This window comes from Parambassis ranga, chromosome 17 (genome assembly GCF_900634625.1).
Source record: "Parambassis ranga chromosome 17, fParRan2.1, whole genome shotgun sequence".
NCBI lineage: Eukaryota > Metazoa > Chordata > Actinopteri > Ambassidae > Parambassis > Parambassis ranga.
This window is the reverse complement of record NC_041037.1, coordinates 12,929,422-12,948,458: the sequence shown is the minus strand read 5'-3', so window position 1 is coordinate 12,948,458 and position 19,037 is coordinate 12,929,422. Positions and strand designations below refer to the sequence as shown.

General features: G+C 46.9%; 1 protein-coding gene across 1 annotated transcript; it reads right to left on the bottom strand.

Moving 5' to 3' along the window:
* Nucleotides 1–1,074: 1,074 nt before the first annotated feature.
* Nucleotides 1,075–9,058, bottom strand: LOC114450011 (coiled-coil domain-containing protein 39-like). Its single transcript, XM_028427901.1, has 20 exons — nucleotides 8,853–9,058; nucleotides 8,314–8,433; nucleotides 8,090–8,236; nucleotides 7,845–8,003; nucleotides 7,665–7,757; nucleotides 7,425–7,553; nucleotides 7,144–7,335; nucleotides 6,956–7,059; nucleotides 6,730–6,862; nucleotides 6,374–6,568; nucleotides 6,109–6,276; nucleotides 5,893–6,030; nucleotides 5,522–5,730; nucleotides 5,326–5,449; nucleotides 5,084–5,243; nucleotides 4,868–4,974; nucleotides 4,114–4,254; nucleotides 3,785–3,964; nucleotides 3,607–3,695; nucleotides 1,075–1,925 (listed from the first exon to the last, which is right to left on the bottom strand). The coding sequence occupies exons 1-20, from the start codon at nucleotides 8,958–8,960 to the stop codon at nucleotides 1,751–1,753; spliced, it is 2,871 nt and encodes a 956-aa protein (XP_028283702.1). The 5' UTR covers nucleotides 8,961–9,058; the 3' UTR covers nucleotides 1,075–1,750.
* Nucleotides 9,059–19,037: the final 9,979 nt, after the last annotated feature.

Here is a 19,037-nt window from a genome sequence, read left to right as displayed (position 1 = left end):
GTTGAAGATGTCTGTAAACACCTCAGCGAGCTCCTCAGCACAGTCTCTGAGCACACGGCCAGGTATGTTGTCAGGACCAGGAGCTTTGCGTGCGTTGATCTGGCTGAGAGATGTCCTCACGCTGGCTCGGGACAGGGAAAATACCTGGTCAGTGGGAGAGGGTGTGATCTTTTGTGCAGGGGTGCTGTTGAGTGCTTCAAAGCGTCCAAAGAAGTCATTCAGCTGGTTCAGCAGAGAGCTGTTGCTGTCACAGGTCCGTGGAGAGGGCTTGTAGTCCGTGATGGTCTGTATCCCCCGCCACAGGCTCCGGGTGTCTCTGCTGTCGCTGAAGTGGTGGGCAACCCTCCTGGAGTACTGCCTCTTCGCCTTCCTGATGCCACGGGACAGGTCAGCTCTGGCTAACCTTAGGCTGGTCTCGTTGCCTCTTCTGAAGGCAGCGTTCCTGGCCCTCAGCAGCCTGTAGACCTCCCCTGTCAGCCATGGTTTCTGACTGGCTCGAATGCTGACTGTCCTGGTTTCAGTTACATCATCAATACATTTGGTGATGTATGCAGTGACAGTCTCTGAGTACTCCTGGAGGTCAGTGCAGTTTTTGTGGGTTGCAGCCTGCTTAAACACATCCCAGTCTGTTGTGCTGAAACAGTCCTGTAAAGCTCCTGTGGCTCCCTCCGGCCACACTCTCACTTCTTTTCGGACTGGTTTGGCAACTTTTACCAGTGGTCTGTATGCTGGCATTAACATAACAGTAATGTGATCAGAGGCTCCGAGGTGGGGGAGGGGGAGGGCTTTGTAAGCGCCTCTCTGGGTGGTGTAAACATTGTCCAGTGTGTTGTTACCACAGGTTGGAAAGTCTATGTGTTTGTGAATTTTTGGAAACACAGTCTTGGGGTCTGCATGGTTGAAATCACCCGCCAGGATGAGAAAAGCATCAGGGTGGGCTGTCTGCTGCTCACTGACCTGCAGGTAGAGCTCATTCAGTGCGTCGCTCCTGTTGTTGTTGCTGGAGCTCGGCGGGATGTACGCAGCTACAAGCAGTATAGCTGTAAACTCCCGTGGCAGGTAAAACGGCCGGCACTTTATAATCATAAGCTCCGCAAGTGGCGAGCAGTGTTTGTCATTGATGTAAACACAGAGCCCGCCGCCGCGGGTCTTACCTCCTTCAACCAGGGCTCTGTCCGCTCTGAAACATGTTAGGCGGTCGAGCTGGATGGCGGAGTCATTTGTAACCAGATAGTGTTCAGATCAGCCAAGAAAGCAGAGTTATTTGTCCTGATTACTTTTTTTTCTAAAACGTTTCTGCTTCAAAGCACTGATGGTCATGTTTTGAGAGAGATTGTGGCGGTTCTTAGGAGCCTTACGAAACATGTTGTCTGCTGTATTTTTAGCCAGATGCAGGAAGTCAGTCCGAGCTGGGGGTGGAGGCATTAGTGACGTCATATTAAACTGTTCATCCTTCAGACTTGCTTTCTTTCACAGCAATAAACACAAATATCTCTTGGCTGAAATAACACAAATATTTTTTTATACTATACAGATTATATACTATATTCTCTCTCCCGTCCTGTCCTCAGCTTCTTCCTTTGCCGTCTTCTCTTGAAGCCTGGAGAGTGTGTGCTTCATCCTTCAGTGTGAACATGCCGCTCCGCTCCCATGTTAAAATGGCCGACTTCACAGCACAAAAGAACATGTTTACAGCCTCCCATCTCCTCTCTGTTTACAAAGATCAGCTAGTAAAGATGAACACAGCATGCTACAGGTTCCTCTTTGTGCTGCTGCCGCTCTTTGTGCTGCTCCCTGAGCTGGAACGTCTGGAGGTGGTGAGAGGAGAGGAGGTCACAGGCAGATTCAAGTCCAGTCCCACCATCTTCACTGTGGGGGGCTGTGGAGCAGAGGCTCCACGGCTGCTGGCTGAGGATGCAGGAGGTCTACAATACAGGCAGAGCACAATAAATACACAGAGGAAGAGTGGTGTACTAAAATATCCACCTCACTCGTTATACTCTGTTTATAGTCGTATTCATCTTGTGCATTTTTATCACCAACACCTTGCTGCTGTGGAGCTGACTGACTGTTAAAGGTGAACTGTTATCAGTGTAGTATTCTAGTGTGACCCATTTCAGGGTAAGTCTGACCTGGAAGTGGTCGAGCTGCGGGCAGAGTTTGTCCTGTAGCTCCGCTGGGAGGAAGGAGTTGAAGGAAGAGGTGGAAGAGACAGATTGTCCTGTGAGGGGTAATAGAGAGGAGCATTAAAGGGTAAGCTGCTGTGGCTGCATTAGTCCTGCTGTTTGAGCTGCAGGTCATGCAGGACAGCACGCCGTCTGCCTTGTTGTACAGCAGATCCCTCATACGCTCCACCTCTAGCTTCATAAACTTGTGCTCCACCATGCTGTCCTGATAGGTAACCCATGTGTTTAAAATCACAGTGCATACAGCCTTTCTGTCAGGTCGATTCTTAGCTTTGAGGAAAAACTACTTCAGTTTGTTTGCATTCATTTAAGTTGCTATAGGATGTATTGACCTTCCACAGTGACACATGATGGTGATCACAGGTACCTGTTTCCTCTGTCGGACGTTCTTCAGGTTCAAGTCCAGTCCCACCATCTTCACTGTGGGGGGCTGTGGAGCAGAGGCTCCACGGCTGCTGGCTGAGGATGCAGGAGGTCTACAATACAGGCAGAGCACAATAAATATACAGAGGAAGAGTGGTGTACTAAAATATCCACCTCACTCGTTATACTCTGTTTATAGTCGTATTCATCTTGTGCATTTTTATCACCAACACCTTGCAGCTGTGGAGCTGACTGACTGTTAAAGGTGAACTGTTATCAGTGTAGTATTCTAGTGTGACCCATTTCAGGGTAAGTCTGACCTGGAAGTGGTTGAGCTGCGGGCAGAGTTTGTCCTGTAGCTCCGCTGGGAGGAAGGAGTTGAAGGAAGAGGTGGAAGAGACAGATTGTCCTGTGAGGGGTAATAGAGAGGAGCATTAAAGGGTAAGCTGCTGTGGCTGCATTAGTCCTGCTGTTTGAGCTGCAGGTCATGCAGGACAGCACGCCGTCTGCCTTGTTGTACAGCAGATCCCTCATACGCTCCACCTCTAGCTTCATAAACTTGTGCTCCACCATGCTGTCCTGATAGGTAACCCATGAGTTTAAAATCACAGTGCATACAGCCTTTCTGTCAGGTCGATTCTCAGCTTTGAGGAAAAACTACCTTAGTTTGTTTGCATTCATTTAAGTTGCTATAGGATGTATTGACCTTCCACAGTGACACATGATGGTGATCACAGGTACCTGTTTCCTCTGTCGGACGTTCTTCAGGTTCAAGTCCAGTCCCACCATCTTCACTGTGGGGGGCTGTGGAGCAGAGGCTCCACGGCTGCTGGCTGAGGATGCAGGAGGTCTACAATACAGGCAGAGCACAATAAATATACAGAGGAAGAGTGGTGTACTAAAATATCCACCTCACTCGTTATACTCTGTTTATAGTCGTATTCATCTTGTGCATTTTTATCACCAACACCTTGCAGCTGTGGAGCTGACTGACTGTTAAAGGTGAACTGTTATCAGTGTAGTATTCTAGTGTGACCCATTTCAGGGTAAGTCTGACCTGGAAGTGGTCGAGCTGCGGGCAGAGTTTGTCCTGAAGCTCCGCTGGGTGGAAGGAGTTGAAGGAGGAGGTGGAAGAGACAGATTGTCCTGTGAGGGGTAATAGAGAGGAGCATTAAAGGGTAAGCTGCTGTGGCTGCATTAGTCCTGCTGTTTGAGCTGTTTGAGCCGTTCTGCACCTGCAGGAAGTATTTCTCCAGCGCCGGTCTGACGTCTGGGTTTTTCTCCATGGCCTCATTCAGCATCTTGTCAATAACCTTGTTAAATTCCTTCATCTCTGTCACTTTAATGTCCTTCTCTTCCAAAGTCTCACTCTTGGTTTTTTTGGCTGAGCGGATCTGTTTGGTCAGCTTGGAGCACTGGAAAACAGCAGGACATTACAGAATTAAACATGACTGAGGCAATAGCCAGGGTTCTGTATACACACACACACACACACACACACAACACCCCCTGTGTTTACTGCCGCGTCATGAAATGACTTTAGAATAAGCGGTTGATTTTAAACCTGTTTTGTGGCTCTGTCGATTTTCTCCTTCTGAACAGTGATGTCTTTGTTCAGTTTCTCCAGGAGTGTCTGATTTATTCTCATCTTTTCTCCCTCCTCTTGCTCCTCTTGTTGCAGGTTCTGCAGAGTCTTGTTCCTTTCCTGGAAACAGACACACACCCATGAATACACTAAAGCTGAACATGCACATACACAGAGATTCATACAAGATCAATGTCAGGCAGATAGTTTAAACAAGTTTATTTTTGGCTTTCACAGGGGCGCTACATAATACACCCTCTGTATTTCCTGTAGTCTGTAGTATTGTGCAGTGATGGCTGCACAAAAGAGATGCACCTTTAGGCCACATGGTCTGTGGGCGACTTCTACAAAGAAGGGATCTGTGTGCTCCATGGGTGCTGGACTAAGTGTGTAAATGATTGATTCTCTAACTTGGCCCAAAGCATATCCATCACTGTGTTGCAGTGATAATAACTGACTTCCTGGTTACAAACATAATATCTTATCTGATGATTTTGAATGAATTACTATTTACATGACTAAAGTTCTTTTACCTGTCTGTAACAAAATTGTAATTTAACTATTACTGCCTGCTGAATGTTGACCATTATGCTAATGATATATGAGCTAACAAAGTATTTGCATGGTTAAGATCCAGTTAATCCAGAATCAGTCTGAATGTAACCTGAGCCGTCGAAGACTAATTGCTTCGTTCTCAGTGATCTGCTCTACACTGGCTATAAATAACAATAACCTGCATGTCCTGTTGGAGCTCCTGGATCTGTCGTTTGTTATCCTTCAGCTTCACTTCAGCAGCTCTCAGCTGCTCCTCCAGCTTCAACTTCTCCTGATAGTCCGGACCTAAAACGAAAACAAATTACATTGTGGCCAATGACAGCTGCCGCCATCATTTAACAATCAATCAATCAACAAGTATACAGTTGAAGAGGGCTGTCGCTGGTTTACATACTGGATTCTTCAGCTTTGTTGAAAGATTTGCGGTATACAGAGTTAGAGTTGCTGAACAGCTGGTTGGTGTTCTCCAGAGCGCTGTTTTCCAGCTCCAGCTTGTGGATTTTAGCATCCAGCTCATCACCCTTCTGCTTAAGTTCCCCTTTCTCTTGTGCAACCTGGTGAAAAGCACACACAGGTGATGCAAAGGTCTGGAACCATGGTGTGTGCTTCAGTAGACTATGTGTGAAGAGCTCCGACCTTAGTGATGTAGTAAGCCTGTGAGTGCTCCCCCTCCGCCTCAGGACCTGCCTTGGTCAGGGTCACAACCTCAAAACGTTTCTTCAAAGTTTCAATCTTGGACAGTTTCTCATTGAGTTCAGCACTGAGATACAATGATTGACATTAAGTGATGTGACAAACCTTTGAGAACTGAGTGATTTGTTTTTTTTTTTACCTGAGTCTCTGCCTCTCCTGTTCACCGAGCTTCAGCTGCTGGCTGAGCATTTCTTTGTACACTTTGATCTCATCCTCCCTCTCTTTCATAGCTTTCTGCAGGTTCAGCTTCCTCTTCTCCAAAGACAGCACGCCATCTGCCTTGTTGTACAGCAGATCCCTCATACGCTCCACCTCTAGCTTCATAAACTTGTGCTCCACCATGCTGTCCTGATAGGGAACCCATGAGTTTAAAATCACAGTGCATACAGCCTTTCTGTCAGGTCGATTCTCAGCTTTGAGGAAAAACTACTTCAGTTTGTTTGCATTCATTTAAGTTGCTATAGGATGTATTGACCTTCCACAGTGACACATGATGGTGATCACAGGTACCTGTTTCCTCTGTCGGACTTTCTTCAGGTCCTTCTCACTGGTACTACAGAACAAGTTGAGCTCCTCCACTTTGTCGGTCAAATCTTTCTTCTGAGCTGCTGACTTCTCCATCTCCTTCTTCTGGCAGCGAATATGAGTCTGCCAGACACCAAGATTTATCTCAGTATATGTCAGAGGTTTATAGAAAAAAAAAGCCAAGTATATTATCAGACTGACCTCAGACTCTTTGAGCATGTCAGTGAGCATCTTAGCTGTGGTTTTTTTCTCCTCTAGGTGTTTGGTCAGCTCAGCAATCTTCACATCCAGCATTTGTTTTTCATCTGATGGAATGTCATCTCCTCGCAGGCGTTCCAGTTTTTTATTCAGTGCATTGTTCCGACTGTCCTGCACAATGAAGGGGACAAACAAATACTGTCAGCATTTGTGTTGCAGAGTGGAGCATAAGACATAGGGAGGCTGGGTAGTGTTTTGCTAAACGTGCCACTTGTCTCAAGATGGTCTGCTGCCTTGTAATTTCCTCCTCCTGTTTTTTGAGCTGGTTATGCAGGCGCACAATGGTGGATTTACTCCTTGAAACTTGCGCAGCAGAATCCTTCTTTTTCATCCTGATAGCCTGCAGGTGCTCTTTATGGTGAGACAGCTCTGAGTTGTAGTCACGCAGCTGGATGTCCAACTCCTGGAGTGAAACACAGGCATGGAGTTACAGAGAGGAAATAAGTTTCTGCCACCGTGTGACCAAATGTAGCAAACCATAAAAAACAGATGACCAAAGAGAGGGGCTGCAAAAATACCCAGTGATAAAGAACTGAAAGGGTCCGACAGGCCATCAATGCTCACCTTACTGGCCTGCTCCTCATCTCTGAGGAACTGCTCCATCTGTGCTGCTCTCTCCTCCTCACTGAGGGCAGTCTGAGTCACAACCTTCAGTTTCTCCTCCAGCGCAGCATTGTGGATCTTGGCTTCCTTCAGTCTAAAATACACAGAAACATAAAACAGACATTGTGTAGTACATTACCACAGCTCCAGTCAATACACACACAGAGCCCTGCTGTGATACACTGACTTGTCATTGTAGTCCTGGATGTCCTTCTTCATCGTGGATATGTGGGACGTCAGCATCTTCACATCAGAGGTTTTTCTCTCTAGGTTGCCTTTGCAGCTTTTCAGCTGCGGGACACACAAGAGTCAGTTCACTCGCACTTATAATAATATCAATATGAAGGCAGTTTATTATTAGTCCACATTCAGCACCTCATCCTGCAGCCTGCCACTGTCACTCTCCTGCCCCTTCAGCTCCTGCCGCAGTTTTACTGCCTGTTTGTTGGCCACCGCTGACTTCCTCTCGGTTTCTTTCCTGTTGTCCCTCTGGATCTCCATCAGGTGCTTCTTCTCTGCAATGGCGGCCTTCTTTTCCCTCAGCTTCTGGTTGGCTTGGGCAAGTTGCTGTAATAATAATTACAAAGAAAAGACTCTCCTGTGTGAATTCACTCTAGAATGAATGACCAGTAGATGTTTAATGTCCCATGCTTTACCAGTGCACACTGCTGCATCTCAGCATCCTGTTGCTTCATGTACTTGATAGTGTTTTCCCACAGGTGGGTAAGCTGCTGTGTCTCCAGGTGAGCCTGCTGCAGATTCTCTGTCACCTTATCCAATGCAAGCTGGTACGACAGCAGAGGGATTTTAATGGGAAACCACAACTGCCATACTAACATTGTTTACACATACTGTTAGTAATAACACCATGGATGTGCTGTGTTTTTACACATTACCTGGGCTAATTTTGTCTCAGTCTTCTCTTTATCGAGTGCTTTGAGCTTTTCATTGGCCTCCACAGACTTCTTCTCTATCACCAGAATGAGCGACTGCAGCAGGGGAGGTTAGACAGCTGTTAGTTGATGATAACTCAAAGCTGTAAGTGCTGCAGAAGAGAGATGTTTTCATCTCTTTACCTTGATCCTCTGCTCATCTTGCTGAGCGTATTTGTTGATGGCCATCGTGTCCTCATATTTGCCTGCTGACTCCTCCAAAAAGCAATCCATTGTCTGCTGGTCCCAGTTCATCTGCTGCCTGAACTCCTCCAGCTTCTGTTTGGCCTTGAAAATGTTGTTCTGGGGATACAGATACATGTTATTGTGGCATCACAATCCATAGCTACTTCTCTTTTCTATTTTTTTTATTCATGAAAGGCTCTGACCTCCAGCGTGTTTTTCCTCTCTCCTAAGGAGCTGAGCTCATTCTCCATCTTAGCTGTGTCCTGAGTCAGGCGGCTGGTTTCTCTCTCCGCGAGGGCTGTCAGGTGTTTCTCTAACTCTATCTCTCTCTCCTTTGCCTCACACAAAGCCTAGACAATACAAATAACACACACTGCATAACCCACCACAAAACAAACATATCACAACTCATAGATACAATACTGACCTCAGTGTTTTCCAGCTCTTCTTTAATATTCTTTAGGTAATTGGCCATGTTCTTCTTTTGTTCCTTGTTTTTCTCCAGTTTGTCTTCCAGTTGTGTCCGCTCTCTCTCTTTTCTACAAATCTGTTGACATCATCATGACACAGCACACAGTGAATCAAAATTCAGATACCGAAAACTGATGTGCAATAACATTAAGAAAACGCAATCTAAAGTGTAAAGGGAGGACGTTTTGTCCATACATACATATCTGTCACTTAACAAGAAAAAAAGATTCAAATGTCACATTTTATTTGGAAATTTCAGCTGTGCCCGGAATTTACAGGTGCTCTCAAATATTTAAAATAATGAATTGAACAGTGACCCTGGTGTCACTGCAGGAGGACCGTGTGCACAACCTGCGCTCAGTCAAAACAAACCTCATTACAACATTATTCTTCAGTGAGTAATTTTAAACGACCCACACGATGACACCCAAAAACAAACAGAGAAAAGGAAGCTAAACATGTGCCATTAAACATGTTAATAATAAGTTTCCTCACCTCCTCCAGTAAGGCTTTGTTTTCAGCGTTGAGCTCGGGGACAGCATAACGGCTATCCCACCCCACTTCAGCCAAAACTGGGTCGAGAACTCCAGACATAATTTCCATTTTAACACCGTGCCTGACAAATGCTATGGAAAGCAACAACGCAGTAATTCTCAGCAATATGTCTTGACTCCGGCTTTATACAGCGTCTGTGTGTCGGTTGCTATGGTTCAGGTCTGTTGTCAGTTGCCCCTAGCAACCACACGTTCCGCATGTCGCCACAAGGAGGCAGCGCGAGACCAGAAGTAATGCTTCCGGTCAGCTTGTAAAATACATTTAATGTATACTTCATCTCCAAAATCTTCTACATATTTATCCGTGTCAATCTTTTGCCTGGTGCACGTTTGTTCATATTGTTTTCTAAGTAGTTGTGTATTAATATTTAAATTGCACTTCATATTGGTAGTAATCATGACGGTAAACATATTAATATTATGATGTATAGTATTTAGATAATATTATAATACAATAGTATTTATATCTGCAAAGTTTGGAAGAAGACTACCGGTATAAACCATATATGGTTTCCACGGCAACGGACGTCACGTGTGTCGGGGTGAAAATCCCCCTGTTTCCTTCTGCTCACCCCCTGAATTAGTTTGTAAGGAAGGAGCGGATAAATTCTGGTCTCAAAATTATAATTTATTAAACAATGAGGCAAATTCTGAGTCGCAGAGCTCTGGGTTGTTGAGATACAAAGAACAAGGCAAGAACAACCATGAACAACAAAGAACAACTCATCAACAACCACTGGACATGGAATTCACACATAAATATACCCATGGGCGTTCCCGCCTGCCGGCCAACAGGGACATCTACTATCCCCCTGCAGACCCTGGGTCATACAGCGAATAACTGTCACATCAAGACAGCAGATTGACGTCACCGTCAGCTAAATGACGACTATGGCTACCACTATGGCACCTTAAGGTGCCATTGAGCTGGGCTCTGGGCGACATACGCGGTTGCCTGGGGCGCCACCTCCTACAAATGTAGCTGCCAGTTTGATCTCCGTCACACCGGGGTTAAGTTCCTGCAAACTTTTAGCCACATTTCCACCTCCACAGACAAAACAACAACTAACAAACAACTTCTTCTCCTTCATCGTCGGGTTTCAACAACTGTAGCTTGAGTTCTTTAACGATTTAAATGCGAAATTATTCAAACTCAATCACAAAGATTTATAACCTTTAATACAATTTTATTTTTTACTTTAACGGGAAGAAAAACGATGTCAAAACACTAATATACCAGAGTATATGCCCTGTTTTTATCATTAAACAGTTACTTATATTTTCTTATACATTTTGCACCCGCACTGTTGGTAGTTTCCGCATTGGGGTAGTTTCAGAGCAGTAGAGTAACACAAAAAGCATAACTGACACAAATAATGGCTGGATATACTTTTGTAGGGTTTATTTTGATATATCTCTTTCCCATAGAGGTAAACGGCAGCACGCAGTTTGTTTGGAACTATTGAGGCTTACATGAACCACGTGATCACTGTAGCGGTGACATCAAAGCTTGACGCAACTCTCTCTCTGCTTACTTCCGGCGCTGGTGGAGACCGGCTGCTGCTTGCAACGGCTCCTGCTTACTGTCTCTTTTTTTCCTACTTTTTGCTATTCTCCACTTTTATTCTCGCTGTTTTTCTGCTTCTTCAACAACTTCCAGAGCAACAATGCATGAAGCGGCTCGCGTTGTTTACAGTAGGGAACAGCTGATTGCGCTGAGTAGCGCTGTAGTGTTCCCCAGGGACAGACACCAAATACCCCCGGAACTGGTTCGGAAGTCCCACCGTGGTTGCAGTGCCGGGAAGAAACGTCGAGATAAGAAGAGATGCTTCAGACCGGCTCTCCCCACCGTCACTATGGGAAATGTGAGATCTCTTCCCAATAAGATGGATGAGCTAGCGGCACTAACTCGCCATCAGCGTGAGTACATGGAGAGCAGCGTCCTTCTGTTCTCCAAGACCTGGCTCACACAGAACATCCCGGATTCTACTCTTCTGCTTGAAAACTTTCATCTGCTGCAGGCGGACAGAATGGCGGACAGCGGTAAGGGAAAAGGAGGGGGGCTGGCTGTGTATGTGAACGTGAGGTGGTGCAAACCGGGACACTGCACTATTAAAGAACAACTGTGCAACAGGGACATCGAACTGTTAGCAGTTAGCATGAGGCCTTTCTATCTACCACGGGAGTTCTCACATGTGATTGTAACGGTGGTGTACGTCCCTCCCTCTGCTAACGCAGACACAGCTTGTGACACCCTGCTCTCAGTCACCAGCAGGCTGCAGACACAGCACCCACAGGCCCTCTTCCTCATCTCTGGAGACTTTAACCACGCGTCTCCCTCATCTGTTCTGCCCACATTCACTCAGTATGTCACCTGCCCCACTAGAGACAATAGAACACTGGACTTGCTTTATGCCAACACCAAGGAGGCATATTCTGCATCCCCCCCTCCCTCCCCTGGGAAGAGCTGACCATAACATAGTCCATCTGCAGACTGTGTACACTCCTGTTGTGCACAGGCAACCGGCGGTCTCACGCAGAATGAAGAGATGGACCGAGGAGAGTGAGGCTGCTCTCATGGACTGCTTCAACACCACTGTGTGGACAGAGCTTTATGACCCACATGGGGAGGACATCAACACAATAACAGACTGCTTAACGGACTATATTAACTTCTGCGTTGAGAACACTCTTCCTTCCAAGAAGGTACGGTGTTTCTCCAACAACAAGCCGTGGATTAACCCTGAAATCAAAGCTCTCCTGAAGGAGAAGAAGAGAGCTTTCAGGTCAGGGAATAAGGATGAGCTGAGGGCTGCACAGAGGGAGCTGAGGAGGAAGATCAGAGAGGGAAAAGCCAGCTACAGGAAGAAGATGGAGGAGCAGCTGCAGCAGCAGAACGTCCGCGGGGTGTGGAGAAGCCTGAAAACCATCTCTGGCTACAACACACCCCACTCACAGGCTGAGGGGGATCAGAAGTGGGTCAATGACCTAAACCTACACTTCAATAGGTTTGATGTAGCACCCACTCCTCCCCCCTTGCAGTCGCACCTCTACTCTCTGACTAATGGCCTTTGTTCCTCTCCCACAGCCCCCCACACTCTTAGCTCATCACAACATCAAACCATTTCACACCCACACAGAGACACTCATCCCCCACCCCCACCCCTGTCCTTCACAGCAGCCCAGGTGAGAACAGAACTCAGGAAGACAAAGACAAGGAAGGCAGCTGGACCAGATGCCATTAGCTCCAGGCTCCTTAAGTCCTGTGCAGACCAACTGTGTGGAGTTATGGAGCACGTCTTCAATCTGAGCCTCAAGCTGGGGGTGGTACCACAGCTCTGGAAGACCTCCTGTGTGGTACCAGTGGCTAAAACACTGCACCCCAAAGACCTCAGCAGCTACAGACCAGTGGCTCTGACATCCCACCTCATGAAGACACTGGAGAGACTGGTCCTGAGACACCTCCGCTCCACAGTGGACTTCTCCATGGATCCGCTGCAGTTTGCCTACAAGCCTAATGTTGGAGTGGAGGATGCTGTCACCTTCCTGCTACACCGAGCTCCGTCTCACCTGGAGAAGCCCGGCAGCACTGTGAGAATCACCTTCTTTGATTTTTCCAGTGCTTTCAACACCATCCAGCCGGCGATCCTGAAGGACAAACTGGAGCAGACAGGGGTGGACCACCTGCTGTCAGAGTGGATCAGGGACTACCTCACAAACCGACCACAGTTTGTGAGAGCCCAGAACTGTGTGTCTGACCTGTTTACCTGTAGCACGGGTGCCCCTCAGGGGACTGTCCTGGCCCCCTTCCTTTTCACCCTCTACACGTCGGACTTCAGACACAACACTGACGGCTGTGTGCTGCAGAAGTTCTCTGATGACACTGCGATTGTTGGTCTCATCAGTGATGCGGAGTACAGAGGACTGACGCAGAACTTTGTGGACTGGTGTCAGCGAAACCACCTCCTGATCAATGCAGGGAAAACCAAGGAGATGGTGGTGGACTTTCACAGACGACACTCAGCCCCCCCCCTCACCGGTGAACATCCAGGGAATGGACATTGAGCAGGTGGACTCTTACAAATACCTGGGTGTTCACCTCAACAACAAACTGGACTGGACTCACAACACAGGCACACTGTACAGGAAGGGCCCGAGCAGGCTCTACCTGCTGAGGAGACTGCGGTCTTTTGGAGTGAAAGGGGCACTCCTGAAGACTTTTTATGACTCTGTGGTGGCATCGGTCATCATGTACGGTGTGGTCTGCTGGAACAGCAGCATCACTGAGAGGGAGAGGAAGAAGCTGGACAGAGTCATCAGGAAGTCCAGCTCTGTCCTGGGCTGCTCTTCACACACCACAGTGTGCTTTTATTTACTGTTATTTATTTAGTTTCTGATGCACTATGTACAGTTTATAAACCACTCCTACCTCCACTCACCTGTGCAACATCTGTTAATATGTAAACTGTTTTTTGATTGAGTCTATTTTATAATGTATATATCTTTTTATTGGTAGTCTATTTTATAATGTATATATCTTTTTCTTAACTTATCCCTTGCTGTCTGTATGCCGTTGCAAAAATGCAATTTCCCCATTGTGGGACTAATAAAGGTTTCTTAATCTTAATCTTAATCTCTCTCTATGGCTCTGGGTATTAAATCGACTGTGACTTTTAACTTTATAGAAGTCTGTGCCAGACAACACTACTGTTGTTAAAATGCAGCCACAACACCAGCCTAAATATTTGTCCACTGGAAAGATGACATATCCGGCTCACCGTGAACAACCTGCAAGGCAGGCTGTTGCAGACCAGATGCAGCTTGCTAAGACGGAAGTGATCATCAACCATTTTAAATGTATCCTGGACAAGCTGACTCCTGACAACTTCAAGGGCAGCATGAAAGACCTGAGAACAAAGCCTGTGGATACAGAAGAGGGTCTGATGGAAATTACCAGCCTTATTTTTGAAAAGGCCATGTCTTCACTCAGCACACCCACAATATATATGGACATGTGCTGGCATGTTATGAACTACAACACCAATTTTGCTTCCAGCCTACGAACAATGCTGATCCAGCACTGCAAGTCTGAATTTAATGAAAACCATGGAAACAACCACATTTATGAAGCGAGAAGGAGGCGCCTGTTGGCTGCTGAGGACGAGGAGAAAGAGCTGAAATGCATCAGGAAGGAGCTGGTTGGCGTCAAAGCCTCCCGTCGCTCCCTCAACAACATCCACTTCATTGCTGAGCTCTTCAAATGCAAGTTAATCGATGACACCATGGTTCATTATTTTCTGACCAGACTCCTGGGTAACGCAGATGAGCAGTCCTTGGAGTGCCTCTGTTCACGCTCATTGGTTTGGAATTAGAACGAGTCACACGAGAGGAAAAAATGGACCACTACTTCCACCAGATGCGTTTATTCGTTCTAGATGGGGCCATTTCTCTCAAGAGTTGCTAGCATCATCACTGCAACCATAAACCTCAGAAACAAAGACTGGGGTCTTTCTAACTGTGACCATTTTAGCCAACCCAGACGCAAGCCCATTGCACATGTGGCTAGCCCTCTACCAGTTCAAGGACCAACTGATGACAAAGGATTAAAAAACCCCACTGTTAACAGTAAGACCCAGACTACATGTAGGGTAAATCTAGTTCTGGAGAGCAAGGGTACAGTCATCAACTCTTTGACCCAGTCTGCTCGCACAGAGAAGGAAAAGGAAAGCTCAGGACAAAGCTCAGAAGAGAGCTGTGAGACAGCCTCATGAAGACAAGTGGATCGAAACGCCGCAGATACTCAGTATGACCCGCCAGCAGCAGCCTGAAGCACCACAGACAGGCCCTGTGGAGTCAGATGGAGTTATCAGCTATGTTAAAACCATGCTGAACAGGGTGTGCCCTGACACATTACAGGGTTGGATGTCAGAAGTGAAGCACCTGCAGCTAAATACAGAGCACAGGTTGAAGACAGTTACCAGCCTGATCTTTGAGAAGGCCATGTCTTCTCCAGATTCACTTGGACTCTGTGCCACTATGTGCGGCTGCATCATGGAGGCCAGCTCTTCAGGTCCTGTCAGCTTCAAAAATCTGATGATCCAACATTGCAGGGCAGAGTTTGAAGAGAACCATGGAAACAGCAGGATTTTCATGGAGTGACAGGCATGGCTCAAGGCTGCTAAGGCACAGAAGGGAGAGTTGGAACGACTCAGGGCAGAGCTGGAAGAGGTCAAAGCTTCCTGTCGCTCTGTTAATAACATCGGGTTCATCTGTGAGCTCTTCAGAGCTAATGTTTTCAGCTCGACGGTCATACACAGCTGTATCAAGCGACTGTTGGACAACAGGGCCGAAGAGTCACTGGAATGCCTCTGTGAACTCTTCACGGTTATTGGCAAGGAGCTTGAAAGGGTCACACCGAAGAATGTCATGGACTCCTATTTTAAGAGGATGGATGGCTTTATGAAGGATGGAAGGACATCTTCCAGGGTGTCCAGCCTACTAAGGAGTACAGTGGTTTTGAGAGACAGGAACTGGTGTGCTGCAAAGACCTACAAACGCTTTGCAGTAAAAGACCATTCAGTCCAACAGCCAGATGCACCTGTGAAATGCTTAGACCAATCTGACTTCCCAGTTCTTCAGAGGGGAGATGCTGCAAAGACAGACCATCACACTGCAGTTTCTCAGGATGAGGATCCAACTCCCAGTCCCACCAGCCCAGACACACAAAAACAGCTGGGTGTTTGTCTGCTGCCATAGAAATCAACAGACTGCTGCCAAACCACACAGGTCTGCTGGCAAAGGCCATCTTTGTCTCATTCACCCACCTACCATTCTTACTCCATTACTACGTCCTCCTCCCTTTCATCCACTGTTTAACCCATCCTAGGTGTTAACCTAGGCCTTCAACCACCCCCCCTGCCCTATTGTAAAACCTTCAACAAATAAAAAAATGAAAACTTTAATATTCTCTCAGATGTATATTTGTATACATATTTTAATGTTATTCCTTTATGATCTATCTATCTATCTATCTATCTATCTATCTATCTATCTATCTATCTATCTATCTATCTATCTATCTATCTTATCTATCTATCTACTTAAAGTGTGGCAGAGCTTCATTGCATTCAGCATTCATCATGCACCTCAGTGCAGCAACAGGCATAAAGAGAGTGCTGCTCACCTGTCATTCCTAACAAATATCTGGGTGACTGCAAAGCCACGTGATCTTCCTGCTCTGCACTGCTCAGTGCATGCTGCATAGACTGCAATGGTTATTTCTCCAAATCACACTAATTGTCACAATGTGGATGGTATTCTTCCTGTTTTGTTTCAAGACATGATGGATGTTGGTGGCTCTGTTCAGTGTTAGCCTGTGGTAACTCTTAACTGCTTGTCATATTGTACATAACAAGCGACACATTTATTCGTGGCGTGGCAAACAAATACTGCGTATCCACTGCAAACTTGTGCTTAGTCACTACAGAAAATAGAGAAATGTGATGTGTCACGTCTAAACACATGATGAGAAATGTTGTGCAGTGTCCTTCCTGTGACAAAAACAGCAGTGTGACAGGTTCAACTGTTTCCACGTGAAGAAACACATTTTAAAAATCTATCAAGGACATGTTCATATTGTTAACACTTAATTGATATTTCCAGCAAAGAGGAGATCAAAGATTTCAGGCAGAGTTTAGTGAAACTCAATGTCTGGGTTTTTCCATATGGACGCAGCATCCCGCCAGCTTTACTATTTAAAAAAACATCTTGCATGTGGGTTGTTTTAAAAAGTCGCACAAAGAAAGAGGGTGTCGAAGCGTTGGTAGGTATGTTAGTTTACAACGGGGATGAAAGGGAGGAGATAAGGCCTGTTTTTCTATCTCACTGTCACATCTATTGTGGCACCAACAATCACATTTTGCCTCAGAAATAGTAACATACAATCAGAGGAGAATAAATCTAGTGCAATTAGTGTATGTGCAACCCAAATTAACAGTTTGCTTCCAGTAGATCCATACAGTGAGGTGTTGATACAGAGGCTCCTACCCATTTATTTGCACTGTACACCATCACAACTTAAGTCTCTGGATGTTGTGGGGCTGTCTTGGTTGACATGCCTCTGCAACATCGCGTGGCAATCTGGGGCAGTGCCGCTGGACTGGCAGACCGGGGTGGTGGTCCCTCTTTTTAAAAAGGGGGACCGGAGGGTGTGCTCCAACTACAGGGGGATCACACTCCTCAGCCTCCCTGGGAAAGTCTACGCCAGGGTACTGGAGAGGAGAATTAGGTCTATAGTCGAACCTCGGATTAAGGTTTTCGTCCTGGCCGCGGAACGCTGGACCAGCTCTATACCCTCCGCAGGGTGCTGGAGGGTTCATGGGAGTTCGCCCAACCAGTCCACATGTGTTTTGTGGACTTGGAGAAGGCGTTCGACTGTGTCCCTCGCGGCATCTTGTGGGAGGTTGCCTGTTCCCAGTGCATGTTGGACTCCGGCAGGGCTGCCCTTTGTCACCGGTTCTGTTCATAATTTTTATGGACAGAATTTCTAGGCGCAGTGAGGGACCGGAGGGGATCTGGTTCGGGAACCATAGGATTTCATCTCTGCTTTTTGCAGATGATGTTGTCCTGTTGGCTTCATCGAGCCGGGACCTCCAGTGTGCACTGGGTCGGTTTGCAGCCGAGTGTGAAGCGGCTGGGATGAGAATCAGCACCTCCAAGTCTGAGGCCATGGTTCTCGACCGGAAAAAGGTAGTTTGTCCTCTCTGGGTGGGAGGAGAGCTCCTGCCCCAAGTGGAGGAGTTTGTGTATCTCGGGGTCTCGTTCACGAGTGAGGGAAAAATGGAGCGGGAGATTGACAGACGGATCGGTGCAGCTTCCGCAGTAATGCGGTCGCTGTACCGGTCTGTTGTGGTGAAGAAGGAGCTGAGCCGGAAGGCGAAGCTCTCGATTTACCGGTCAATCTACGTTCCTACCCTCACCTATGGTCATGAGCTTTGGTTAGTGACCGAAAGAATGAGATCGCGAATACAGGCGGCCGAAATGAGTTTCCTTCGAAGGGTGGCTGGGCGCTCCCTTAGAGATAGGGTGAGAAGCTCAGTCACCCGAGAGGAGCTCGGAGTAGAGCCGCTGCTCCTCCACATCGAGAGGAGCCAGCTGAGGTGGCTCGGGCATCTGGTTCGGATGCCTCCTGGACGCCTCCCTGGGGAGGTGTTCCGGGCATGTCCCACTGGGAGGAGGTCCCGGGGAAGACCCAGGACGCGGTGGAGAGACTATGTCTCTCGGCTGGCCTGGGAACGCCTCGGGATTCCCCCAGAGGAGCTGGAGGAAGTGTCTGGTGAGAGGGAAGTCTGGGTGTCCCTGCTTAGACTGCTGCCCCCGCGACCCGGCCCCGGATAAGCGGTGGAAGATGGATGGATGGATGGATGTACACCATCAGACCAACTCTCAAAAACATCCACCTCATGTGATCAAAAAACACCCGACAAGGACAAACAGACATCAGCAAGTGCTTTAGGACACAGCTGAATGTTCCATGCTGTTGAATCACAAGATGTTCAAGGAGGCCTGGAGTTATTCACTATGCTCTGTGTCAGTGGGGATGCTGGTAAAAAAAAAGGGTGAGTGTACAGAATGCATAACAAAACAAGCGATTCTGCTTTCTGGTGGTTTTTTTCTGTACTGTATTGTGAGAAGCTGCCAGTACCATACATTTGTCAGTGTTTCACCAGTGTTTCCATCAGCGTTGGGGGGGTGGTGCCAAGATTGATTTTTTAAAATGTTTTTTGTTTGTTGATTATTATTATTTGAATTCACTCACAGTGCCATTTTAACTTCCTCTAGGCAAAGTGCTTGTATTTATTTTTCTATCTTAAATCACAATTATATCCTTTTGTCACTATGGTTAGTGATGCTGTCCAGCTACTGTAGCAGAGCGGTGCTTCGCAGTGTGAAGCAGAGGAAGGACTAACTTGTGAGTTTTCACGTCTTTTCATTGTGTTTTAGCTGCACTGATTAGTTAACAACAACTGTGACTTTATGCTTTGTGTCGTGCCTTTGATTGCAACACAAGAGTTGCCGTCTGAGCATCAACTAACCTTTATACAACCCGTCTGTTCCTTCAGTGGTT